The 17,233-nt window shown below is 57.7% G+C and overlaps 1 protein-coding gene across 1 annotated transcript in view; it reads left to right on the forward strand.

The window, feature by feature from the left end:
* LOC121479771 (mucin-19-like) overlaps nt 1-17,233 on the forward strand; it is a 111,908-nt gene that overhangs the window by 73,566 nt on the left and 21,109 nt on the right. Inside the window, exons 58-78 of the mRNA XM_041735581.1 lie at nt 593-628; nt 932-1,030; nt 1,779-1,817; nt 2,740-2,835; nt 3,839-3,874; nt 4,178-4,276; nt 5,025-5,063; nt 5,986-6,081; nt 7,084-7,119; nt 7,423-7,521; nt 8,270-8,308; nt 9,231-9,326; nt 10,330-10,365; nt 10,669-10,767; nt 11,516-11,554; nt 12,479-12,574; nt 13,580-13,615; nt 13,918-14,016; nt 14,297-14,395; nt 15,439-15,477; nt 16,402-16,497. Coding sequence (XP_041591515.1) covers nt 593-628; nt 932-1,030; nt 1,779-1,817; nt 2,740-2,835; nt 3,839-3,874; nt 4,178-4,276; nt 5,025-5,063; nt 5,986-6,081; nt 7,084-7,119; nt 7,423-7,521; nt 8,270-8,308; nt 9,231-9,326; nt 10,330-10,365; nt 10,669-10,767; nt 11,516-11,554; nt 12,479-12,574; nt 13,580-13,615; nt 13,918-14,016; nt 14,297-14,395; nt 15,439-15,477; nt 16,402-16,497 — 1,449 coding nt within the window. The remainder of the gene's footprint in view (nt 1-592; nt 629-931; nt 1,031-1,778; nt 1,818-2,739; nt 2,836-3,838; nt 3,875-4,177; nt 4,277-5,024; nt 5,064-5,985; nt 6,082-7,083; nt 7,120-7,422; nt 7,522-8,269; nt 8,309-9,230; nt 9,327-10,329; nt 10,366-10,668; nt 10,768-11,515; nt 11,555-12,478; nt 12,575-13,579; nt 13,616-13,917; nt 14,017-14,296; nt 14,396-15,438; nt 15,478-16,401; nt 16,498-17,233) is intronic.

Genomic DNA, 17,233 nt, shown 5'->3' on the forward strand with positions numbered 1-17,233 from the left:
GGGCCATGGGCGGGGCGTGTTGATCAAGATTCCAATTCCACAAGGTGGAATCAGAAGGACGGGGTCGTGCAGACCGGTGGGTCAGCTGCTGCGTGTTTTGGCCGTGAGGCAGCATGGACAGGGGGTTTGAGCAGGGCTACTGCAAGGGGGTTTCACAGGGGAGCGCCATCCAGAGCTCGTTGTTCCTGGCCCGAGATGTGGGGAGAAGTGAGGTGCAGCCGGCCAGGCGAGTTGATGTGTACCCAGGAATGGCTGAGGTTGCCTTTGGCTTCCCCGGGTGAACAGAGGTGCCCCTCTCCTCCTGGTCAACGGCCTTTGCCCAGAAGCCTCCAAAGAGGGCAGATGGGGAAGTTGAAGGAATTGCCCTCTGACCCCAGATGCCTCGAGAAGCGCTCTTAGCTGCGGCGGCCTGGGTTTGGCGCGGGGATGTGCTGCCCGCCAGCCCCGTGCCCTAGGCCATAGTGACACGTCTGTGCCATGGGAACGCAAATGCTGCCTGGTTTGGACGGGAAGCCTTGGCTGGCAGGGTTGGAAGCATTTGAGGTCTCGATTGTCCGCTGATGTGCTGTCTCTCTTCTTCTGTTTTCTTCAGGGGGAAGCGGCAGCCCGACCGCAGGCGCCAGAGGAGGTAAAGAAGGAAGCACCCCCATGGCCCCTAGCCCGGGAGGGACCAGGCTGCGGTTCCAAGAGCAGTGAGCAGAGAACTTTGGGGCCCTAGGAAATGGCCCTGAGCGGGACCCAGGTCGCGCTGCAGACTGAGCTGCTCATTCTAGGACGTGGAGATGAGCTAGCTAGCTGGGGCCATCCTAGGAGTCCCTGCGCGACCCTTTGAGGCTAGGAAGCTCCCTGCTGCCCTCCCCGCAAAGGGTGTGGTATGCAGGCAGGCTGCTGCCACGCTGGAGGTCAAAGACCTTCCCCGCTGTCGTGGCAGGGACCCCCGAAGGTCCTGAGGGCTTGACAGCAGCACCCGGCAGTGAGAGCACACGTGGAGACCTCGGCGCCCCAGGCACGACCTTGGGAGGCAGAGCAGGTATGCCAAGTCGGGAGCTTCTTCTCAGGCACCTCACGCAAGGGGCCAGTGGCTCATGCCAGGAGGGAGTCGCTCCTGGTCAAGTGGCAGGGCCCGTCCTCATGAGCAGACGCTCCGTGTGTTTGGGGCCTTTGTGGCAGCGTGTCTGTCGCATGAGCTCAGACGTGAGTAGCTCGCCACTCCCTCACTCCTCTGGAGAAGTCTCACGGAAGAGTGTTCTCCAACCACCTATGGATCCTGTGCTTTTGGTGAAGCGAGGAGGAGCGAACGTTTTGTGACTTCTTTGCTCCTGAGCTGCGCCTTTCTCGAGTCTAGACTCGAGGGCGTTCCATGCTGCACGTGGTGCGCGGGGAGTCCAAGCAGGCCGTGCGGCGCCCCACGAAACACAGGGGCAGAGCGAGGTCAGAGGCCATATGGGTTGGACCTCTGGGGCCTGGGTGACTTGGCGTTTGTTTGGTCCCGGCCCGGTCAGTGCCGTGCAGCTCTCCTGTCTGGACCAGTGACTTCCCTCTTGGGAGCCCAGTCCGGTGGGCGTGGGGGCGGTGGTGGAGCTGGTGGTGAGTTGGCAGGTGCAGAGGGAGAGAAGGAGAGAGGGTCTTCAGCAGGCTGCACCCGGAGCAGGCTGCCCTCCGAGGGCCTTGCTCCCACCAGCCTGAGGTCATGACCCCATCGCCCATCAAGAGTCAGTCGCTTCCCGGACCGGGTCACCCCTGATCTTGACCATCATTTCTCTCTTCTTTGTGCGCAGGAACCACTCTAGGTCTTCGGAGTGAACCTTCTGGGACAGGTGAGTATCTTCCCTGCTGGCTGTGGAGGTCCAAAAGCAAACACATCTCCCAGTGCCCACTAGCAGTCCCGGTGGCTTCGTCAGGGAGCGCTGATAGGGCATAGGAGGACGGCCTCGGACAGAGCGTTGCAGACAAGTAACGGTGCGAGGATTCGGCAGGAATCGACGGGCCTAGCGGACCCGACATGTCATTAGATTGTCTCTGACCGGGTCCTGAGGACTGGCTCTAACAGCGTCTCCAGGCCTCTTTCCTTCCTTTCCATCCCCTCGTGAGAAAGAATCGATCCCAGAATTCACTAAATCCCATCGGGCCCCGACTGAAAGCAATAGGTTGAGGGTAGACAGAACCATGCCTCTCTGTCAGGATGCCTCGTGCTCCTTGCGTGTGTGAGGTGAAAGGAGCAAGTGGCTGTGTCATGAGAGTTCTTCCCAGTGACTCTCACCCCTGAGCGACAGGGTCTTCAGGGCCCATCGTTCCCTTCCTTTGCGAGCCACCTCATGCAGAGCAGCAGGGGACGGTGCGGTGGCCCCAAATCGAGACGCGGGCCACAAAGATTTCAATAATCAATAAGCAGAGACCTAGAGAGATCGACAGGCGAGTCCATAAGTAGGTGAGGAGAGAAATGAGAAAAGAAATGGGCACGAGTGAGGAACCTAGCCACTAAGGAGGGACGTCAACCAGTCCATCAGTGAATGGATCAAGTCAAAGGCTTGAGGCCCACCAGGAAAGAGTCAGGAGGGAAAGCCAACCTTGCGGGGAGGTCGTATGGGAGGAAAGGGTTAGCCGACCCTGGACAGAGAGTACGTGGAACCACGCCTCCGTGTTCTGGGGTGGGCACACGTGAGGGAAGGGTGAAATCCCCCTTGGGGAGTCCAATGCCAGTGTGGTTGAGGTGAGAGGTCTCTTTTGTGTTTGTGTCAGGTGTTGGAGGGAGTCCGTTTGCCACGACCCTGGAAGCTGGCAGCGTGGGCAGGACCGCAGGGGGCCCCGGCTTCACCAGTCCTGGGCGCGGAGCAGGTGAGTGGAGTTCAGAAGCCAGGGTCGCCTCCACCCACGCCAAAGCGACCGGCATGGGGCCACGCTGCTGATCGCGATCACGGTTGACAAGCCAAGGACATGTGAGCCCTTGGCTGGAGACTTGTGGGCCCTGAGAGACTCTGGCAGCAGGTGTGTACCTCTGCATCATGGTCCAGAGAGGCAACGTGGGACGGGACCGCTCCTGGGGATTGATGCCCTAAGGCGGGGCCCGCCGTGGTCTTGCTGGGTTGGGTCTCCCCTGCCACACCCTTGGAGACTCACCACGTGTGTTGCCCCTGCCCTCTGGGAGAAATGAGAGTTTGCATGGCAGGCTCGTGCCGAGAGCTCTCCTCCAGTAGAGCAGCGCCAAGCCAGAGCCTGGGAGGCTTCCAGGTCGATGGGGGGCCTTTAGGGCCATGGGCGGGGCGTGTTGATCAAGATTCCAATTCCACAAGGTGGAATCAGAAGGACGGGGTCGTGCAGACCGGTGGGTCAGCTGCTGCGTGTTTTGGCCGTGAGGCAGCATGGACAGGGGGTTTGAGCAGGGCTACTGCAAGGGGGTTTCACAGGGGAGCGCCATCCAGAGCTCGTTGTTCCTGGCCCGAGATGTGGGGAGAAGTGAGGTGCAGCCGGCCAGGCGAGTTGATGTGTACCCAGGAATGGCTGAGGTTGCCTTTGGCTTCCCCGGGTGAACAGAGGTGCCCCTCTCCTCCTGGTCAACGGCCTTTGCCCAGAAGCCTCCAAAGAGGGCAGATGGGGAAGTTGAAGGAATTGCCCTCTGACCCCAGATGCCTCGAGAAGCGCTCTTAGCTGCGGCGGCCTGGGTTTGGCGCGGGGATGTGCTGCCCGCCAGCCCCGTGCCCTAGGCCATAGTGACACGTCTGTGCCATGGGAACGCAAATGCTGCCTGGTTTGGACGGGAAGCCTTGGCTGGCAGGGTTGGAAGCATTTGAGGTCTCGATTGTCCGCTGATGTGCTGTCTCTCTTCTTCTGTTTTCTTCAGGGGGAAGCGGCAGCCCGACCGCAGGCGCCAGAGGAGGTAAAGAAGGAAGCACCCCCATGGCCCCTAGCCCGGGAGGGACCAGGCTGCGGTTCCAAGAGCAGTGAGCAGAGAACTTTGGGGCCCTAGGAAATGGCCCTGAGCGGGACCCAGGTCGCGCTGCAGACTGAGCTGCTCATTCTAGGACGTGGAGATGAGCTAGCTAGCTGGGGCCATCCTAGGAGTCCCTGCGCGACCCTTTGAGGCTAGGAAGCTCCCTGCTGCCCTCCCCGCAAAGGGTGTGGTATGCAGGCAGGCTGCTGCCACGCTGGAGGTCAAAGACCTTCCCCGCTGTCGTGGCAGGGACCCCAGAAGGTCCTGAGGGCTTGACAGCAGCACCCGGCAGTGAGAGCACACGTGGAGACCTCGGCGCCCCAGGCACGACCTTGGGAGGCAGAGCAGGTATGCCAAGTCGGGAGCTTCTTCTCAGGCACCTCACGCAAGGGGCCAGTGGCTCATGCCAGGAGGGAGTCGCTCCTGGTCAAGTGGGAGGGCCCGTCCTCATGAGCAGACGCTCCGTGTGTTTGGGGCCTTTGTGGCAGCGTGTCTGTCGCATGAGCTCAGACGTGAGTAGCTCGCCACTCCCTCACTCCTTTGGAGAAGTCTCACGGAAAAGTGTTCTCCAACCACCTATGGATCCTGTGCTTTTGGTGAAGCGAGGAGGAGCGAACGTTTTGTGACTTCTTTGCTCCTGAGCTGCGCCTTTCTCGAGTCTAGACTCGAGGGCGTTCCATGCTGCACGTGGTGCGCGGGGAGTCCAAGCAGGCCGTGCGGCGCCCCACGAGACACAGGGGCAGAGCGAGCTCAGAGGCCATAAGGGTTGGACCTCTGGGGCCTGGGTGACTTGGCGTTTGTATGGTCCCGGCCCGGTCAGTGCCGTGCAGCTCTCCTGTCTGGACCAGTGACTTCCCTCTTGGGAGCCCAGTCCGGTGGGCGTGGGGGCGGTGGTGGAGCTGGTGGTGAGTTGGCAGGTGCAGAGGGAGAGAAGGAGAGAGGGTCTTCAGCAGGCTGCACCCGGAGCAGGCTGCCCTCCGAGGGCCTTGCTCCCACCAGCCTGAGGTCATGACCCCATCGCCCATCAAGAGTCAGTCGCTTCCCGGACCGGGTCACCCCTGATCTTGACCATCATTTCTCTCTTCTTTGTGCGCAGGAACCACTCTAGGTCTTCGGAGTGAACCTTCTGGGACAGGTGAGTATCTTCCCTGCTGGCTGTGGAGGTCCAAAAGCAAACACATCTCCCAGTGCCCACTAGCAGTCCCGTTGGCTTCGTCAGGGAGCGCTGATAGGGCATAGGAGGACGGCCTCGGACAGAGCGTTGCAGACAAGTAACGGTGCGAGGATTCGGCAGGAATCAAGGGGCCTAGCGGACCCGACATGTCATTAGATTGTCTCTGACCGGGTCCTAAGGACTGGCTCTAACAGCGTCTCCAGGCCTCTTTCCTTCCTTTCCATCCCCTCGTGAGAAAGAATCGATCCCAGAATTCACTAAATCCCATCGGGCCCCGACTGAAAGCAATAGGTTGAGGGTAGACAGAACCATGCCTCTCTGTCAGGATGCCTCGTGCTCCTTGCGTGTGTGAGGTGAAAGGAGCAAGTGGCTGTGTCATGAGAGTTCTTCCCAGTGACTCTCACCCCTGAGCGACAGGGTCTTCAGGGCCCAACGTTCCCTTCCTTTGCGAGCCACCTCATGCAGAGCAGCAGGGGACGGTGCGGTGGCCCCAAATCGAGACGCGGGCCACAAAGATTTCAATAATCAATAAGCAGAGACCTAGAGAGATCGACAGGCGAGTCCATAAGTAGGTGAGGAGAGAAATGAGAAAAGAAATGGGCACGACTGAGGAACCTAGCCACGAAGGAGGGACGTCAACCAGTCCATCAGTGAATGGATCAAGTCAAAGGCTTGAGGCCCACCAGGAAAGAGTCAGGAGGGAAAGCCAACCTTGCGGGGAGGTCGTATGGGAGGAAAGGGTTAGCCGACCCTGGACAGAGAGTCCGTGGAACCACGCCTCCGTGTTCTGGGGTGGGCACACGTGAGGGAAGGGTGAAATCCCCCTTGGGGAGTCCAATGCCAGTGTGGTTGAGGTGAGAGGTCTCTTTTGTGTTTGTGTCAGGTGTTGTCGGGAGTCCGTTTGCCACGACCCTGGAAGCTGGCAGCGTGGGCAGGACCGCAGGGGGCCCCGGCTTCACCAGTCCTGGGCGCGGAGCAGGTGAGTGGAGTTCAGAAGCCAGGGTCGCCTCCACCCACGCCAAAGCGACCGGCATGGGGCCACGCTGCTGATCGCGATCACGGTTGACAAGCCAAGGACATGTGAGCCCTTGGCTGGAGACTTGTGGGCCCTGAGAGACTCTGGCAGCAGGTGTGTACCTCTGCATCATGGTCCAGAGAGGCAACGTGGGACGGGACCGCTCCTGGGGATTGATGCCCTAAGGCGGGGCCCGCCGTGGTCTTGCTGGGTTGGGTCTCCCCTGCCACACCCTTGGAGACTCACCACGTGTGTTGCCCCTGCCCTCTGGGAGAAATGAGAGTTTGCATGTCAGGCTCGTGCCGAGAGCTCTCCTCCAGTAGAGCAGCGCCAAGCCAGAGCCTGGGAGGCTTCCAGGTCGATGGGGGGCCTTTAGGGCCATGGGCGGGGCGTGTTGATCAAGATTCCAATTCCACAAGGTGGAATCAGAAGGACGGGGTCGTGCAGACCGGTGGGTCAGCTGCTGCGTGTTTTGGCCGTGAGGCAGCATGGACAGGGGGTTTGAGCAGGGCTACTGCAAGGGGGTTTCACAGGGGAGCGCCATCCAGAGCTCGTTGTTCCTGGCCCGAGATGTGGGGAGAAGTGAGGTGCAGCCGGCCAGGCGAGTTGATGTGTACCCAGGAATGGCTGAGGTTGCCTTTGGCTTCCCCGGGTGAACAGAGGTGCCCCTCTCCTCCTGGTCAACGGCCTTTGCCCAGAAGCCTCCAAAGAGGGCAGATGGGGAAGTTGAAGGAATTGCCCTCTGACCCCAGATGCCTCGAGAAGCGCTCTTAGCTGCGGCGGCCTGGGTTTGGCGCGGGGATGTGCTGCCCGCCAGCCCCGTGCCCTAGGCCATAGTGACACGTCTGTGCCATGGGAACGCAAATGCTGCCTGGTCGGACGGGAAGACTTGGCTGGCAGGGTTGGAAGCATTTGAGGTCTCGATTGTCCGCTGATGTGCTGTCTCTCTTCTTCTGTTTTCTTCAGGGGGAAGCGGCAGCCCGACCGCAGGCGCCAGAGGAGGTAAAGAAGGAAGCACCCCCATGGCCCCTAGCCCGGGAGGGACCAGGCTGCGGTTCCAAGAGCAGTGAGCAGAGAACTTTGGGGCCCTAGGAAATGGCCCTGAGCGGGACCCAGGTCGCGCTGCAGACTGAGCTGCTCATTCTAGGACGTGGAGATGAGCTAGCTAGCTGGGGCCATCCTAGGAGTCCCTGCGCGACCCTTTGAGGCTAGGAAGCTCCCTGCTGCCCTCCCCGCAAAGGGTGTGGTATGCAGGCAGGCTGCTGCCACGCTGGAGGTCAAAGACCTTCCCCGCTGTCGTGGCAGGGACCCCAGAAGGTCCTGAGGGCTTGACAGCAGCACCCGGCAGTGAGAGCACACGTGGAGACCTCGGCGCCCCAGGCACGACCTTGGGAGGCAGAGCAGGTATGCCAAGTCGGGAGCTTCTTCTCAGGCACCTCACGCAAGGGGCCAGTGGCTCATGCCAGGAGGGAGTCGCTCCTGGTCAAGTGGCAGGGCCCGTCCTCATGAGCAGACGCTCCGTGTGTTTGGGGCCTTTGTGGCAGCGTGTCTGTCGCATGAGCTCAGACGTGAGTAGCTCGCCACTCCCTCACTCCTTTGGAGAAGTCTCACGGAAAAGTGTTCTCCAACCACCTATGGATCCTGTGCTTTTGGTGAAGCGAGGAGGAGCGAACGTTTTGTGACTTCTTTGCTCCTGAGCTGCGCCTTTCTCGAGTCTAGACTCGAGGGCGTTCCATGCTGCACGTGGTGCGCGGGGAGTCCAAGCAGGCCGTGCGGCGCCCCACGAAACACAGGGGCAGAGCGAGGTCAGAGGCCATATGGGTTGGACCTCTGGGGCCTGGGTGACTTGGCGTTTGTTTGGTCCCGGCCCGGTCAGTGCCGTGCAGCTCTCCTGTCTGGACCAGTGACTTCCCTCTTGGGAGCCCAGTCCGGTGGGCGTGGGGGCGGTGGTGGAGCTGGTGGTGAGTTGGCAGGTGCAGAGGGAGAGAAGGAGAGAGGGTCTTCAGCAGGCTGCACCCGGAGCAGGCTGCCCTCCGAGGGCCTTGCTCCCACCAGCCTGAGGTCATGACCCCATCGCCCATCAAGAGTCAGTCGCTTCCCGGACCGGGTCACCCCTGATCTTGACCATCATTTCTCTCTTCTTTGTGCGCAGGAACCACTCTAGGTCTTCGGAGTGAACCTTCTGGGACAGGTGAGTATCTTCCCTGCTGGCTGTGGAGGTCCAAAAGCAAACACATCTCCCAGTGCCCACTAGCAGTCCCGTTGGCTTCGTCAGGGAGCGCTGATAGGGCATAGGAGGACGGCCTCGGACAGAGCGTTGCAGACAAGTAACGGTGCGAGGATTCGGCAGGAATCGACGGGCCTAGCGGACCCGACATGTCATTAGATTGTCTCTGACCGGGTCCTAAGGACTGGCTCTAACAGCGTCTCCAGGCCTCTTTCCTTCCTTTCCATCCCCTCGTGAGAAAGAATCGATCCCAGAATTCACTAAATCCCATCGGGCCCCGACTGAAAGCAATAGGTTGAGGGTAGACAGAACCATGCCTCTCTGTCAGGATGCCTCGTGCTCCTTGCGTGTGTGAGGTGAAAGGAGCAAGTGGCTGTGTCATGAGAGTTCTTCCCAGTGACTCTCACCCCTGAGCGACAGGGTCTTCAGGGCCCAACGTTCCCTTCCTTTGCGAGCCACCTCATGGAGAGCAGCAGGGGACGGTGCGGTGGCCCCAAATCGAGACGCGGGCCACAAAGATTTCAATAATCAATAAGCAGAGACCTAGAGAGATCGACAGGCGAGTCCATAAGTAGGTGAGGAGAGAAATGAGAAAAGAAATGGGCATGAATGAGGAACCTAGCCACTAAGGAGGGACGTCAACCAGTCCATCAGTGAATGGATCAAGTCAAAGGCTTGAGGCCCACCAGGAAAGAGTCAGGAGGGAAAGCCAACCTTGCGGGGAGGTCGTATGGGAGGAAAGGGTTAGCCGACCCTGGACAGAGAGTCCGTGGAACCACGCCTCCGTGTTCTGGGGTGGGCACACGTGAGGGAAGGGTGAAATCCCCCTTGGGGAGTCCAATGCCAGTGTGGTTGAGGTGAGAGGTCTCTTTTGTGTTTGTGTCAGGTGTTGTCGGGAGTCCGTTTGCCACGACCCTGGAAGCTGGCAGCGTGGGCAGGACCGCAGGGGGCCCCGGCTTCACCAGTCCTGGGCGCGGAGCAGGTGAGTGGAGTTCAGAAGCCAGGGTCGCCTCCACCCACGCCAAAGCGACCGGCATGGGGCCACGCTGCTGATCGCGATCACGGTTGACAAGCCAAGGACATGTGAGCCCTTGGCTGGAGACTTGTGGGCCCTGAGAGACTCTGGCAGCAGGTGTGTACCTCTGCATCATGGTCCAGAGAGGCAACGTGGGACGGGACCGCTCCTGGGGATTGATGCCCTAAGGCGGGGCCCGCCGTGGTCTTGCTGGGTTGGGTCTCCCCTGCCACACCCTTGGAGACTCACCACGTGTGTTGCCCCTGCCCTCTGGGAGAAATGAGAGTTTGCATGGCAGGCTCGTGCCGAGAGCTCTCCTCCAGTAGAGCAGCGCCAAGCCAGAGCCTGGGAGGCTTCCAGGTCGATGGGGGGCCTTTAGGGCCATGGGCGGGGCGTGTTGATCAAGATTCCAATTCCACAAGGTGGAATCAGAAGGACGGGGTCGTGCAGACCGGTGGGTCAGCTGCTGCGTGTTTCGGCCGTGAGGCAGCATGGACAGGGGGTTTGAGCAGGGCTGCTCCAAGTGGGGTTCACAGGGGAGCGCCATCCAGAGCTCGTTGTTCCTGGCCCGAGATGTGGGGAGAAGTGAGGTGCAGCCGGCCAGGCGAGTTGATGTGTACCCAGGAATGGCTGAGGTTGCCTTTGGCTTCCCCGGGTGAACAGAGGTGCCCCTCTCCTCCTGGTCAACGGCCTTTGCCCAGAAGCCTCCAAAGAGGGCAGATGGGGAAGTTGAAGGAATTGCCCTCTGACCCCAGATGCCTCGAGAAGCGCTCTTAGCTGCGGCGGCCTGGGTTTGGCGCGGGGATGTGCTGCCCGCCAGCCCCGTGCCCTAGGCCATAGGGACACGTCTGTGCCATGGGAACGCAAATGCTGCCTGGTCCGGACGGGAAGACTTGGCTGGCAGGGTTGGAAGCATTTGAGGTCTCGAGTGTCCGCTGATGTGCTGTCTCTCTTCTTCTGTTTTCTTCAGGGGGAAGCGGCAGCCCGACCGCAGGCGCCAGAGGAGGTAAAGAAGGAAGCACCCCCATGGCCCCTAGCCCGGGAGGGACCAGGCTGCGGTTCCAAGAGCAGTGAGCAGAGAACTTTGGGGCCCTAGGAAATGGCCCTGAGCGGGACCCAGGTCGCGCTGCAGACTGAGCTGCTCATTCTAGGACGTGGAGATGAGCTAGCTAGCTGGGGACATCATAGGAGTCCCTGCGCGACCCTTTGAGGCTAGGAAGCTCCCTGCTGCCCTCCCCGCAAAGGGTGTGGTATGCAGGCAGGCTGCTGCCATGCTGGAGGTCAAAGACCTTCCCCGCTGTCGTGGCAGGGACCCCAGAAGGTCCTGAGGGCTTGACAGCAGCACCCGGCAGTGAGAGCACACGTGGAGACCTCGGCGCCCCAGGCACGACCTTGGGAGGCAGAGCAGGTATGCCAAGTCGGGAGCTTCTTCTCAGGCACCTCACGCAAGGGGCCAGTGGCTCATGCCAGGAGGGAGTCGCTCCTGGTCAAGTGGGAGGGCCCGTCCTCATGAGCAGACGCTCCGTGTGTTTGGGGCCTTTGTGGCAGCGTGTCTGTCGCATGAGCTCAGACGTGAGTAGCTCGCCACTCCCTCACTCCTTTGGAGAAGTCTCATGGAAAAGTGTTCTCCAACCACCTATGGATCCTGTGCTTTTGGTGAAGCGAGGAGGAGCGAACGTTTTGTGACTTCTTTGCTCCTGAGCTGCGCCTTTCTCGAGTCTAGACTCGAGGGCGTTCCATGCTGCACGTGGTGCGCGGGGAGTCCAAGCAGGCCGTGCGGCGCCCCACGAAACACAGGGGCAGAGCGAGGTCAGAGGCCATATGGGTTGGACCTCTGGGGCCTGGGTGACTTGGCGTTTGTTTGGTCCCGGCCCGGTCAGTGCCGTGCAGCTCTCCTGTCTGGACCAGTGACTTCCCTCTTGGGAGCCCAGTCCGGTGGGCGTGGGGGCGGTGGTGGAGCTGGTGGTGAGTTGGCAGGTGCAGAGGGAGAGAAGGAGAGAGGGTCTTCAGCAGGCTGCACCGGGAGCAGGCTGCCCTCCGAGGGCCTTGCTCCCACCAGCCTGAGGTCATGACCCCATCGCCCATCAAGAGTCAGTCGCTTCCCGGACCGGGTCACCCCTGATCTTGACCATCATTTCTCTCTTCTTTGTGCGCAGGAACCACTCTAGGTGTTCGGAGTGAACCTTCTGGGACAGGTTAGTATCTTCCTTGCTGGCTTTGGAGGTCCCAAAATAAACACATGTCCTATTTCCAATTAGTATTCACTTTGGCTTCTTCAGGAAGTGCTGATAGGGCATAGGAGGACGGCTTCGGACAGAGCGTTGCAGACAAGTAACGTGGCGAGGTTTCCGCACAAATCGACGGGCCTATCAGACCTGACTTGACCTTAACCTGTCTTTGACCAGGTCTGACGGACTGGCTCTAGCAGGGTCTCCAGGTTTCTTTCCTTCCTTTCCATCCCCTCGTGATAAAGGATTGATCCCAGATTTCACTAAATCCCATCGAGCCCTGACTGAAAGCAATAGGTTGAGAGTAGACAGAACCATGCCTCTCTCTCAGGATATCTTGTGCTCCTTGCGTGTGTGAGGTGGAAAGGATCAAGTGTCTGTGTCATTACATTTCTTCCCAGTGACTCTCATCCCTGAGCAATAGGGTTGTCAGGGCCCAATGTTCCCTTCCCTTGCAAGCAACCCCATTGACTCCAATAGAGGTCGATGCAGGTGGCCCCAAATCGAGACACAGGCCACAAAGATTTCAATAATCAATAACCAGAGACATAGAGAGATCGATAGGCAAGTCGATAAATATTTGGGAATAGAAATGAATAAATAACTGGGAATGACTTAATAAAGTAGCAAATATGTAACATAGTCAATCAATCCATCCATCAATCAATGAAATAAAAGGCAACGAAGCCCGCCAGGAAAGCCTCAGAGGAAAAGCCAACCTTGCAGGGAGGTCGTATGGGAGGAAAGGGTTAGCCGACCCTGGACAGAGAGTCCGTGAATCCACGCCTCCGTGTTCTGTGGTGGGCACATGTGAGGCATCTGCGAAATCTCCCTTGGGGGGTCCAATGCCAGTGTGGTTGAGGTGAGAGGTCCCTTGTGTGTTTGTGTCAGGTGTTGGCGGGAGTCCGTTTGCCACGACCCTGGAAGCTGGCAGTGTGGGCAGGACCGCAGGGGGCCCCGGCTTCACCAGTCCTGGGCGCGTGGCAGGTGAGTGGAGTTCAGAAGCCAGTGTCACCTCCACGCAAAAGCGATGGGCATTAGACCACGCTGCTGATCGCGATTAGGGTTGACAAGCCAATGACTTGTGAACCCTTGGCTGGAGACTTGTCTGCCCTGTGAGACTCTGGCAGCAGGTGTGTACCTTTGCATCATGGTCCAGAGAGGCAACGTGGGACAGGACCGCTCTCTGGGGATTGATGCCCTAAGGCGGGTCCCGCAGTGGTCTTGGTGTGTTGGGTCTCCCCTGCCACACCCTTGGAGACTCACCATGTGTGTTGCCGTTGCCCTCTGGAGGAAATGAGAGTTTGCATGGCTGCATGGCAGGCTCGTGCCGAGAGCTCTCCTCCAGTAGAGCAGCGCCAAAGTAGAGCCTGGGAGGCTTCCAGGTCGATGGGGGGCCTTTAGGGCCATGGGCGGGGCGTGTTGATTGAGATTCCAATTCCACAAGGTGGAATCAGAAGGACGGGGCCATGCAGACCAGTGGGTCAGCTGCTGCGTGTTTTGGCCGTGAGGCAGCATGGACAGGGGGTTTGAGCAGGGCTGCTCCAAGGGGGGTTCACAGGGGAGCGCCATCCAGAGCTGGTTGTTCGTGGCCCGAGATGTGGCGAGAAGTGAGGTGCAGCCGGCCAGGCGAGTTTTTGTGTATGCAGGATGGCTGAGGTTGCCTTTGGCTTCCCCGGGTGAACAGAGGTGCCCCTCTCTTCCTGGTCAACGGCCTTTGCCCCGAAGCCTCCAAAGAGGGCAGATGGGGAAGTTTATAGAATTGCTTTCTGACCCCAGATGCCTCGAGAAGTGCTCTTAGCTGCGGCGGCCTGGGTTTGGCGCGGGGATGTGCTGCCCGCCAGCCCCGGGCCCTGGGCCACAGTGACAGGTGTGCCATGGGAACGCAAATGCTGCCTGGTCTGGACGGGACGCCTTGGTTGGCAGGTTTGGAAGCATTTGAGGTCTCGAGTGTCCGCTGATGTGCTGTCTCTCTTCTTTTGTTTTCTTCAGGGGGACCCGGCAGCCCGACCACAATTTCCAGAGGAGGTAAAGAAGGAAGCACCCCTATGGCCCCTAGCCCGGGAGGGACCAGGCTGCGGTCCGAGAGCAGTGAGCAGAGAACTTTGGGGCCCTAGGAAATGGCCCTGAGCGGGACCCAGGTCGCGCTGCAGACTGAGCTGCTCATTCTAGGACGTGGAGATGAGCTAGCTAGCTGGGGCCATCCTAGGAGTCCCTCCGCGACCCCTTGAGGCTAGGAAGTTCCCTGCTGTCCTCCATGTAAAGGGTGTGGTATGCAGGCAGGCTGCTGCCACGCTGGAGGTCAAAGCCCTTCCTCGCTGTCGTGGCAGGGACCCCAGAAGGTCCTGAGGGCTTGACAGCAGCACCCGGCGATGAAAGCACCCGTGGAGACCTCGGCGCCTCCGGCACGACCTTGGGAGGCAGAGCAGGTATGCCATGTCGGTAGCTTCTTTTCAGTCACCTCAGGCAAGCGGCCAGTGGCTCATGGCAGGAGGGAGTTGCTCCTGGTCAAGTGGGCGGCCCATCCTCCTGTGCCGAATCTCCATGTTTTTGGGGTCTTCATGAGCTATCTAATTTAGTACATCCTTTGAGTCCCTCTGAGCTGCTTTGAGGCTAGAAAGCTCCCTGCTGTCCTACGTATAAAGAGTTTTGTGTATAGGAAGGATGTTGTCATTCTCAAAGTAAAACCATTTTTGTCTGTTGTGGCAGGGACCCCAGAGCGTTCCGGGGGCTTCATCGAAATACCTGGTATTGGGAGCACAGCTGGAAACTCCAGCCTGCCAGGGACGACCTTGGCATTCAGAGGAGGTATGCCTTTCAATGTAGTCGATGTCTTCTTCTCAGGGACCTCTGGGCAGCTGCCAGTTGCTAATGCCATGAGGGATTCGCTTCTCGTGAAGTGGGAGGGTCTTTATTCATGAATCAAGTCTATCCATGTTGGGTTGCTTCATGGTAGTGCGTCTCAACTGTCAGCTGAGATGTGAGTAGTTTGCCACTCGTTTGCAGAATTCTCACAGAAAAGTGAGGGGGGCACTTGATGGGATGAGCACTGGTAGTTATTCTGTATGTTGGTAAATTGAACACCAATGAAAAATATATAAAGGAAGGGAAAAGAAATGTTGGGAAATATCAGGAAGGGAGACAGAACATAAAGACTCCTAACTCGGGGAAACGAACTAGGGGTGGTGGAAGGGGAGGAGGGCGGGTGTTGGAGGGGAATGGGTGACGGGCACTGAGGTGGACACTTGACGGGATGAGCACTGGGTGTTTTTCTGTATGTTGGTAAATTAAACACCAATAAAAATATATATTTATTATAAAAAATAAAAAAAGTGTTATTGAACTACTTTCCCTATGGATCGTATGCATTTTCTGCAATGAGGTGGAAAGAACACTTTATGACTTATTTGCTCCTAAGCTGCTCCTTTCTCTAGTGTAATCTGGAAGCATTCCATGCGCTTATTGAATGGATAGTCCAAACACGCTGTGAGGTTCATCATGATCCATTGAGGCAGCGTGACCTCAGAAGCTTTATGGGTTGGTGTCCGGGTTACTGGGTGACTTGTCTTTTTGTTCCAGCCTTGTTACTACCTTTCAGCTCTCTTGAACAAGTGACTTCCCTCTTGGGAGCCCAGTCCAGTTGGTTTTCTTGTGGTGGTAGAGTTGGTTGTAGAGATGGAGAGGGAGAGAGGGAGAGAATCTTCAGCAGGCTCCATGCACAGTGGGCTGCCCCCTGAGGGCCTTGATCCCACCAGCCTGAAGTCATGACCCCAGCCCACATCAAGAGTCAGACACTTCCCGGACTGGGTCACCACTTTTCTTGACCCTCATTTCTCTTTTATTGTGCACAGGAACCACTCTAGGTGTTCGGAGTGAACCTTCTGGGACAGGTTAGTATCTTCCTTGCTGGCTTTGGAGGTCCAAAAGCAAACACATCTCCCAGTGCCCACTAGCAGTCCCGTTGGCTTCGTCAGGGAGCGCTGATAGGGCATAGGAGGACGGCTTCGGACAGAGCGTTGCAGACAAGTAACGTGGCGAGGTTTCCGCACAAATCGACGGGCCTATCAGACCTGACTTGACCTTAACCTGTCTTTGACCAGGTCTGACGGACTGGCTCTAGCAGGGTCTCCAGGTTTCTTTCCTTCCTTTCCATCCCCTCGTGATAAAGGATTGATCCCAGATTTCACTAAATCCCATCAAGCCCTGACTGAAAGCAATAGGTTGAGAGTAGACAGAACCATGCCTCTCTCTCAGGATATCTTGTGCTCCTTGCGTGTGTGAGGTGGAAAGGATCAAGTGTCTGTGTCATTACATTTCTTCCCAGTGACTCTCATCCCTGAGCAACAGGGTTGTCAGGGCCCAATGTTCCCTTCCTTTGCAAGCAACCTCATTGACTCCAATAGAGGTCGATGCAGGTGGCCCCAAATCGAGACACAGGCCACAAAGATTTCAATAATCAATAACCAGAGACATAGAGAGATCGATAGGCAAGTCGATAAATATTTGGGAATAGAAATGAATAAATAACTGGGAATGACTTAATAAAGTAGCAAATATGTAACGTAGTCAATCAATCCATCAATCAATCAATGAAATAAAAGGCAACGAAGCCCGCCAGGAAAGCCTCAGAGGAAAAGCCAACCTTGCAGGGAGGTCGTATGGGAGGAAAGGGTTAGCCGACCCTGGACAGAGAGTCCGTGAATCCACGCCTCCGTGTTCTGTGGTGGGCACATGTGAGGCATCTGCGAAATCTCCCTTGGGGGGTCCAATGCCAGTGTGGTTGAGGTGAGAGGTCCCTTGTGTGTTTGTGTCAGGTGTTGGCAGGAGTCCGGTTGCCACGACCCTGGAAGCTGGCAGTGTGGGCAGGACCGCAGGGGGCCCCGGCTTCACCAGTGCTGGGCGCGTAGCAGGTGAGTGGAGTTCAGAAGCCATTCGACCCTCCACGCCTAAGCGATGGGCATTAGGCCACGCTGCTGCTCACTATCACGGTTGACAAGCCAATGACATGTGAGCCCGTGGCCGGAGACTTGTTGGCACTGATAGACTTTGGCAGCAGGCGTTATTGTTTCTGTCACCCTAAAGAAAAAGGCAGCACTCAACATAGTTTTCTGAAGAGTTGGTGAAAAATTTAAGAGAACTGCTATGGCTTTTCCCGGCCTCATTTTTCCAGTAGTCCTCCTTTGCCGGGTAGTATCACTTCTTCCCTGTCTTATTTGCTCAAGTGGTTTAGTGCTATGGCATAGTCAGCCTATGGATGACTTTGGGACTTCCTTAACTGATAGGTATATTTTACATATTTCCTGATTCACTTATATTTATATGGCATCATATGCTTGGGCTCATGTCCCAATGTAAATGGTTGAATTTAATTCACACAAATACCATAGTTTGGGAAGGTCCCTTTCTCTCTAGATGTATGAATGCAAAGCATGGCGTCTGGACTAACAGTGGCTGGATTATAACCCAGAACACTTCATCTCCTCTGAATAGCCCTGACTTCTAGTATAGGACCCAGCTTCATTGGAGCATGCCTTCTAGCAGAAGCAAGGAGAATAGGCATCTCCAGTGCCTCATGGCCTACATTTCAATTCCTCTTTGTTTAAGCACAAAACTTATGGACATTCTCTAAGTAGAGTTGATTTTGTT

Source organism: Vulpes lagopus, chromosome 21, assembly GCF_018345385.1.
Source record: "Vulpes lagopus strain Blue_001 chromosome 21, ASM1834538v1, whole genome shotgun sequence".
NCBI lineage: Eukaryota > Metazoa > Chordata > Mammalia > Carnivora > Canidae > Vulpes > Vulpes lagopus.